We start from the raw sequence: 8,213 nt of genomic DNA, 5'->3' as shown, positions 1-8,213 counted from the left end.
TTAAAAGTTGTAGCCCCATTCCCCTATTTACTGCTCATTCTGTGCTTTATAACTGTCATGTGACTTGTTGGGGTAGTCGGTTCAGGTCCGGTGAGGTTTTGGAATGAATTGGAACACTTAGTTCCAAGGTTTAAAGCTTAAGTTCAAATAGTGACCTGGTGTCTACTTATGTGTAAACGACCCCGGAATAGAATTTTGATGATTCCAACAGCTCCGTATGATAATTTTGGACTTGGGAGCGTGTCCGGAATTTTATTTGGAAGTCCGTAGTTAATTAGGCTTGAAATAGCTAAAATAGGAATTTAAGTTTGGAAGTTTGACCGGGGAGTTGACTTTTTGATATCGGGGTCGGAATCCAGTTCCGAAAATTTTTATAGCTCCGTTATGGCATTTATGACTTGTGTGCAAAATTTGAGGTCAATCGGACTTGATTTGATAGGTTTCGACATCGAATGAAGAAATTAGAAATTCTTAAGTTCCTTAAGCTTGAATTGGGGTATGATTCGTGGTTTTAGCGTCGTTTTATGTGATTTGAGGTTTCAAAAAAGTTCGTATGATGTTTTAGGACTTGTTGGTGTATTTGATTGAGGTCCCGAGGACCTCGGATGAGTTTTGGATGGTTAACGGATCAAAAGGTAGACTTAAACAACTGCTGCAATTTTCTGCTGGAAATTCGAGGGCCAGGATCGAGGCAGGATCGAGGGCAGCCTGGACATAACTTTAAGTTATAAAGCAAAGGACTTCGTCCCATTTTCCATTTTTGACAAATTTGAAGCTTGGGGAGAGGCGATTTTTGAGAGATTTTCAAGGAAAAACATTGGGGTAAGTAATTCTAACTCGGATTTGGTCAATATACACGAATATATCATTGGTTTTCACCATTTAATTAGTGTTTTGATATTGAAATTTTGGAAAATTTTAGAAATCTCATAGAAACGAATTTTTGAGATTTCGGTGTTGATTCGGAGTCGGATTTGAGTGAAACTGGTATGGTAGGAGTCGTAATTGAATGGGTTGTCGGATTTTGTGAGTTTCGTCGGATTTCAAGACGTGGGCCCCACATGCAATTTTTGAGTTAATTTCAGATTTTTATTAAAAAATATAGTATTTTCTCATGGAATTTATTTTATAATTTTTGTTGAGTATATCGAATTATTTTGGCTAGATTCGAGCCATTTAGAGTTGGATAATCGAGGAAAATGTCTACTTGTGGATTAAATTGGAGCAAGTCGAGGTAAGTAACTAGTCTAACTTTGTGTGGGGAAAATCCCCCCTAGGATTGGTATTGATGTGATAATTGTAATGTGTTGAAAGTCGTGTACACGAGGTGACGAGTGTGTACACGGGCTAAATGTAAAAATCTCTGGTTTTTAAATTGTGTATATCTCTGTCACACATTAATTAAATTATTTTATCCGATTATATTCATCATCATTGATCTATTTTACATTCCTAAATTTGCATGACATTTTTCCTACTAATTATTTTTACGTGTTTAATTGAAACTTTGCTTTCTTTTATTCTGTGCATTATTTGAAGGTTGAATTTTCTTAAATTAACTATTATTAAAAATGAAATATTTTACATTTATTAATTGGATGTTAAGTCAAGATGTTAAATTTGTGAAAATATTAATTTTGCTAAATATTTTGTGAAGATTTTTGTATTCATTGTGATTGAGCCGTGAGCTCCGCATTGTGAAAATAATGGATATTATTTTGCTGAATATCTATTGAAGACTTTTGTATTTACTGTGATTGAGTTATGAGCTCCTTATTGTGAAAAAATATTCTGGTTGTTGATTTATTTTGGCAAGTTGAAATATTTGGGCGCTTGAGGTGCAAATTGTGATATATTGTGATATTGATACGCATGTAGTGGTATAAGGTCTGAGTGTTGAAAACCATGTGGTGAGATAAGGGTAGCTTGATACACGTGGCTAGTAGGGGAACTGCTAGAAGTCATGCGGTGTGATAAGGGTGGCTAAAACGCGGGATGCTATTTTGGGTAAAATATTTTCTTTAAAATTAAATGTGAAGGCTCCCGCGGTTATATAAGGAAATGAGATATTGTGAATTTATTTATGATTTGGGACTACGAGGCGGTATCTCGGGAGTGCCCTTGTTGATATTTCTTTATGGTTGCATTTGCCTTTGATTAAATATCGTGATTTTCTTAAAGTTGTAAATTTCTGTTTTCCTGCCGCAAGGTATTACTTGCCCTTATTCTGTGAAATTTGATGGTGACATACTACTTACTTGATTCATTTTCATTGTCATTTATTGTTATTATATTGTTAAACATGTCACCATGTCTTTTGTTATTCCAGTAGGGTCTGACCTGACCTCGTCACTACTCTACCGAGATTAGGCTTGACACTTACTGGGTACCGTTGTGGTGTACTCATACTACGCTTCTGCGCATCTTTTGTGCAGATCCAGGTACTTCTTACCAGCCCAAATATCAGTGAGTCACCGGTGTACGGAGACTTCAAGGTATATCTGCGAGTGTCCGCAGACTCCGAAGTCCCCTTCTATCTTATTATGTTGTCTTCCTCATTTGTTTTAGACTCTGATGTATAGAGACATAACGAATAAATTTTTAGAAGCTTGTGACTTATTCCTACCGGGTTTTGGGAGTTGAAATTGTTAAATTGCAGTTTTTATTTATTCGACTATTAAGGATTAAATTTCAATTTTGTATTCAGTTATATTCCGCATTGATAGGCTTACATACTCTTAGAGACTAGGTGTCACCATGACATCCTGCGGAGGAAATTTGGGGTCGTGACACATAAATAACAATAATTTTCATAAAATATTCCTACAAAAACCCTCATACAACCATAGTGGGATAATACGGTTTGTTCTTTTATTGAGATAGTGATATACTGTTACTTCTGGCTGCTGGTGCTTTTCTTCTTCAGTAGGCTTCCAAATTTGTGAAACAAAGGTTTCTTCTTCTTCTGGCTTTGCTGCTTAGTAGGAGATGTTCCACCATTCTCATGGTTTTCCTTTGAATATAACCCGTTTATCTGGTCACAGCTCTCTCCACCATTATTAGCCTTTAATTCTGATTCTTGTTCCGCTTCTCTTTCCGGAGAGAAGTCTTTGGCCCCAATCTTGCAGCGTTCCGACATTTTACAATCACTTTCTGCTACATTATCATCTTCCTTTTCTTTGCTCACAAACTCTTTTAGCCCCCCATTTGAATTCTGTACTAGTATAGAGGCCTTAAGAGCTTCATCATGTGAGTTGGTGTTGACATCTTCAGGTTTTTCTTCAACATGTTGCTCAGATTGGTAAGGTGGAAGTTCCATCTTAGCCTTATCTACTCTTCCCCCTCCATTTTGTTCAGAGAATGTCACTACTCTTGGGAGCATATCATAGTCTTTTTCGCTATCACAAAGCTCTCCACTTGCTTCAGGTTGCTTTTTGGCTAATGATCCTTCAAGCAACAAGGACAACTCCTCAACTTTCTTGAAAGATGCAGCTTCTCTAATTCGCAGCTCCTCATTTTCGCGAACAATATTCTGCACTTCCTCTTCTTTGTCCATTAAACATTCCTTCAACCTCACGTTCTCATCCTTTTCTTCGCCAAGAACCTCCTTTAAATAGGTTACCTCAGATTCAGCTTCCTTTAGGGAATTCTTCAAATGAGCTTCTTCATCTTTTTTGGCAGAAGCTACTTCCTCAGCATCTTTTAGCAGATTTACTAGTTGGCTTATTTCTTTTTCCATTGAAGAATTTTCTTCTTCGGTTTTCTTCATGCAACTCATTAAATGAAGCTCCTTTTCCTCCCACTCAGCCTTCAATTTCAGGTGCTCATCCTTAGATTGTCCAATCGAAATGGTGAGAAAATCAAATTTCTCTTTTGCTTCGTCAAGCATGCTTTCATACTTCTCCTCTGTTGCTTTTAGTAGCAACTTCAAATCTTCAAGTTGTGTTTCACAATGTTGATGTTCAGCTTGGCTAGAAAACAACCTTTCTTTGGCTTCTCTTGCCTCTGAAGAAACCTCATGCCAAGCTGACACCATACTTTCCATTGCCTTCTTACTTTTTTCATCCTCCTCCGTGGAGCTTTCCAAATCATTTATAAGTCTGCTTTTTTCTTCTAATAGGATTTGAACACTGTCTGCTGCTTGTTTCTCATTCTCCATAGCCTGAATCTTCTCTTTCTTCACTGTTTCAAGAGCAGATATAAGAGAATCAACCTTCTTCCTCATCTCAGAAGCCTCTTCCTTGGCCATTTGAGCACGATGTTCTGATTCCTCACGATCGCCTTTCTGCCTTGCCATTGACATCTCCGCTACACCCAAATTCTCCTTGAGACATGCAATCTCAGATTCTGCATCATTCAATGAATCTTTGCTTGCTTCCAGTTGTTTCATCACCGACTCCAGAGTTACTGATGCAGATCTCTCCAAATGATGCGCTTCCTCAGCCTGAACCTTCTTCTTCCACTCCTCTATCAGATTATGTGCGTAAGATTCAGCCATCTTAGCAGCCTCTAAATCGACATTAAGTTGCTTCACCATAGCTTCTTTTTCCACCACTTTAGCTTCATAAGTTTTTGCTTTCTCTAGTTCTTCTTTCAGCATCTCCACCTCATGTTTGAGATTTTCCACCAGCTTATTCTTCTCACGAATCTCTGTTTCATTCCAGAAGTTACCGGAATCAAGTAAAGATCTCATTCTCACTAACTCGGCCGAGAGGATTTCCACCTTCTCTGCATGCATATTAGCAATTTTTGTGGCATCCTCAGCACTGCTAAGCGCCTTATTTTTGACATCACAAGCCATGGCCAATTCACGCTTTGCCCGTTGAAGTTCCTGTGTGGCAGAGAGGAGAGCAGCCACATCCACAGCATGTTGGTTCCTAACAGTTTCGATCTCCTTCTTCCATTCCTCTTCTTTCTTTTGAGCAGCTTCAATACCCACCTGTTCCATCTCAACAGCACGAAATGTTTCAACTTCAGAGTTCTCTTCAGCTTGCTTTCGAGCTACCAAAGCTTCTCTCAGCTTATCATTAGCTTCCTCAGCAAATTTCTGAGCTTCCTTCATTTCTTCAAGAACCTGGACTTTTTCCTTTTCAACCAAAGCCAACTTCTCCTTGGCCTTCTTAAGATCTTCTTGAGCAACATTTAACTCAGTTTGCAGTTCTGATGGCTTCAGTATCCGCGTAGGCTTTTTCTGATAATGATCAAAGTCAAACAGTAATCCATCAGAATGCATAAGTTCCAGAAGACAAAAGTTTCATCTAGACACAAATACCAATTCAAATTTCATAGATAACATTCTTTATTACGATGAAGACTAGCTTTGCTGCAGGAATCACTGTTGGAAAACTATCTAATCACAATAACAAGTCCATATTGTAATCCAACAGGCAATCAGAATCTGTGCCTTAGTAGAAATATGTCACAACATGGCCAAGGCAACGCAACTCAAGTCACATCTCCTCAGTTTCATTTTAAAAGAAAAGGGCTGGACAAACAAGTAATGAACTGCTGTTAATAGAAGTGCATACATAATATCAAGTGGATTTTGTGAAACTCACATCAGGTAGTATACTGAGCTTAGAGGACTGCCGTTCCACAGAAAGCTTAGACATAGCAGATCTAGCAGAGTTATCAACAAAACGACGTGAATTTTGCAAGGGAGAGAGTGAATCGGCATCAGATTTAGCTATTCCCCTGCTCACTCTATTGATCCGAGGAGTTGATGGTGTTGAATTACTAGGAGTTCCATTTGGAGTTGATCTGGTGCTAGTTCAAATATGCAACAATTAGGTAAACCAGATACTCGAAGCAATTCAAAAAATCGCAAGATCAAAATATCAACCTGCCACCCTCCAAGCGTCCAGTTAGTGAAATGCAAACAAATTTAGATGGATCCAAGCCAAAGTTGGAAACTTTTTGTCAAAATACAGCATCCGAGCTATCTCTTTCTCCTTTTTCTTTTCTTTTTTTTTACTTTTTGGTAGCATTAGCAAGAAAGAAGTGGATGCACCAGAAATTAGGCCAAATTGAGTGCAACTTTAGATCCTTAAATCAAACTAGATACCACAACAATCTCACGAAAATATGATCCAGCATGCAAGAAGGCAATCAAGCATATCAAGGCACTATTCACTTACAAGGTGCATAATACGGACAAGGGAATTAGAAGGGAAGCTATTTTCTGGAAAGAGGGCAGGTTACAGTCCTAGGACACCTCTTCCTCTAGTGTAAGACGATTCATTAGACATTTGTATTATTAGTGGCAGTTCCATAAAGTTTCAGTTTTCAGCGCATTGGGTTTCTTGTAAAGTTGGACGTATGAAATTTTCTCAAAAGAGAAATGCAGGCTCATGCGCTAAATTTAGAGGCGAATTCAGGATTTTAGATCTTTCTATAGAGTACTAGTTTGTGGTAACGTAATACTCCCTCTGTTTCAATTTATGTGAACCTATTTCCTTTTTAGTCCGTGCCAAAAAGAAAGACATCTTTCCTTATTTGGAAACAATTTACCTTTATGCAATGATTTATAGCCACACAAAATATATGTGCTTCATTCTACACCACAAGTTCAAAAATCTTCTCTCTTTTCTTAAACTCCGTGCCCAGTCAAATGGGTTCACATAAATTGAAACGGAGGGAGTATAAATATATATTTTCCTAAAAATTGTTCAGCTGATAAAAATATAGTATTTGGCCGCACTCACTGCCAAATACTACATTCCCCCTGGCTAAGATGAAAAACTCCTAAGCCCCAAGTTGCAACATAGCAAGAAAATATGCAGACAAAAGTTTAAGATGAATAGAAGTCAAGATTCCTGGCTACATAGAATTTTTACCAAGAGGAGTCCAAAAATTTAAAGAAGTAAACTTACGAAGAAGATAAGGGGATTAAACATATACCTCAAAAGCAATTAAAAGTACAGAACCACCCACAGTTTAGGATCAAAGAAAAAGAACCCATGTCACATCCATCAGAACTTACTTGGATTTGGTGGACATGTTGGTGGTGGAAGGCGGAATATTCCAGGAGACGAGAAAGAAGTACCAATTACAACTTAATAAACAAGAATGCTACTTTATCAACAAAAAGCTTATGAGACTATGTCAAGATATCACAATATTGGTACTATAGTATTAGCAGTAGTAGAATAACATCAGTAAACAGCAGATGGATAGAACTGATTGAATTAAGGGATGAATTTACAGAGAAAATCATTTGGGTTGGTGATCTTCTGGCTCCAGAGTGGCCATACTAAAGCAGTTAGCACTTGCGTTTCAGCTTTGTAATTGCAAGGAGGAGTTTACATTTAAGTTTTCACTTAAATAATAAGTAGAGGAAAGAAAGTACCTATTACGTGAATTTTGAAAGGGAGAGGGTGAATGAGCATCAGATTTAGCTATTCCCCTGCTCACTCTACTCATCCGAGGAGTTGATGGTGTTGAATTGCTCGGAGTTGATCTGGTACAAGTTCAAAATATGCAACAATTAGGTAAACCAGATATCCGAAGATCACAACAATATGAAAAAGAGAACACATCGTTACTGACAGTTACACGATTTAGGATCAATATCCATATCGGAACTTACTTGGATTTGGCGGACATGTTGGCGGATTTTTCCAGCAGACAAAGAAACAAGTACGTACAAATTAGTACAAGTTAAGAAAGAAGAATGCTACTTTGTGGCTCAGAGAAAATGTAGACACATGGGTAGAACTGATGAAATATTTAGAGAGAAAATCATCTGGGTTGGTGATCTTCTTTCTCCAGACTGGCCATACTATACAAGTTACTTGGTACTTTTTCTATATCAGTTGCAGCTTTTGAATTTCAAGGAGGAATTTACAAGGCTACCTACCCATGCTGAATGAGAGAAAAGAGGTCTTTTGCTTTGGCAGCAGGGGTAGTAGTGGCTTTTTAACAGAACCTAAAGAAAATCGGGCAGGTTTGCTGTTGTTTTCATACGTCTATGCTTACTTTTCTTTTACAGAAAGGAAAAGATAATCTTACAGATCGTTAACCAACTTAATTTATTAATTGATCATCACCTCTCTCTCTCTTCATGATTATTCTCAACTCGACTCTTTTTAGTTTAAACTGATATATATATATATATATATATATATATATGCAAATGTGTTGATACGATGGCACAGTAATTCTTCATGTCCCTACAGCAAAACAGATAAAAGTCAGGAAGATCAGAAGCTTCA

General features: G+C 37.6%; 1 protein-coding gene across 2 annotated transcripts; it reads right to left on the bottom strand.

The window, feature by feature from the left end:
- Nucleotides 1-2,794: 2,794 nt before the first annotated feature.
- On the bottom strand, nt 2,795-7,869 carry LOC107832606 (WEB family protein At3g02930, chloroplastic-like). Of its 2 annotated transcripts, none has more exons than XM_016660464.2 (4): nt 7,589-7,869; nt 7,349-7,459; nt 5,559-5,766; nt 2,795-5,191 (listed from the first exon to the last, which is right to left on the bottom strand). In XM_016660464.2, the coding sequence occupies exons 1-4, from the start codon at nt 7,603-7,605 to the stop codon at nt 2,894-2,896; spliced, it is 2,634 nt and encodes an 877-aa protein (XP_016515950.1). In that variant the 5' UTR covers nt 7,606-7,869; the 3' UTR covers nt 2,795-2,893. The 2 variants fall into 2 exon arrangements, with proteins under 2 accessions (XP_016515950.1, XP_016515951.1); XM_016660465.2 differs by having other exon boundaries at nt 5,559-5,760.
- Between the last annotated feature and the right edge of the window lie 344 nt (nt 7,870-8,213).

The sequence above is a fragment of the Nicotiana tabacum genome, chromosome 21 (assembly GCF_000715075.1).
Source record: "Nicotiana tabacum cultivar K326 chromosome 21, ASM71507v2, whole genome shotgun sequence".
Lineage (NCBI taxonomy): Eukaryota > Viridiplantae > Streptophyta > Magnoliopsida > Solanales > Solanaceae > Nicotiana > Nicotiana tabacum.
This window is presented reverse-complemented; position numbering and strand designations above follow the sequence as displayed.

What these genes read in the sequence shown, in the direction of transcription:
- LOC107832606 (XM_016660464.2), bottom strand. An exon ending in TTTCAAAATTCACGTAATAG is followed by an intron (nt 5,767 to 7,348) that starts GTACTTTCTTTC and finishes TATTTGAACTAG; the next exon opens with CACCAGATCAACTCCAAATG. An exon ending in AGCTCAGTATACTACCTGAT is followed by an intron (nt 5,192 to 5,558) that starts GTGAGTTTCACA and finishes GATCATTATCAG; the next exon opens with AAAAAGCCTACGCGGATACT.